General features: G+C 31.5%; 1 protein-coding gene across 1 annotated transcript in view; it reads left to right on the top strand.

Moving 5' to 3' along the window:
* The window catches only part of LOC107716368 (mediator of RNA polymerase II transcription subunit 12-like), an 11,660-nt gene extending 11,400 nt beyond the window's left edge, over positions 1–260 (top strand). Inside the window, exon 8 of the mRNA XM_016522779.1 lies at positions 183–260. Within this exon, the coding sequence (XP_016378265.1) occupies positions 183–215 (33 nt within the window). The 3' untranslated portion in view covers positions 216–260. The remainder of the gene's footprint in view (positions 1–182) is intronic.
* The last annotated feature ends 51 nt before the right edge of the window (positions 261–311 follow it).

Genomic DNA, 311 nt, shown 5'->3' with positions numbered 1-311 from the left:
GCTATTATAGCTGTAACTGAGTAAACAGAACATATAAACGTTTTGAATGATAAAACAAAGACAATAAACACTCGACTGCGACAATATAGTTTATCTGTTTTATTCAAGCCATCTCTGGTATTTTCATAATAATTAAGTATATTTATAAAATCGATGTAATCGATGTATTTTTTTTAAAGTAGCCTATGGAACATATTTTCTCCCTCATTCTGTGACAATCAGATCACACAGATCACAGAAGGAAGCATTTGGCTGGTGTTGTGGAGTAAAAAGGTTATAATGTTCTCTTTTGTTGGACAACAGGTTTAGAA

Source organism: Sinocyclocheilus rhinocerous, unplaced genomic scaffold (assembly GCF_001515625.1).
Source record: "Sinocyclocheilus rhinocerous isolate Xijiao unplaced genomic scaffold, SAMN03320098_v1.1 scaffold89, whole genome shotgun sequence".
NCBI lineage: Eukaryota > Metazoa > Chordata > Actinopteri > Cypriniformes > Cyprinidae > Sinocyclocheilus > Sinocyclocheilus rhinocerous.
The sequence above is the reverse complement of the archived record's forward strand: the minus strand, read 5'-3'. Positions and strand labels throughout refer to the sequence as shown.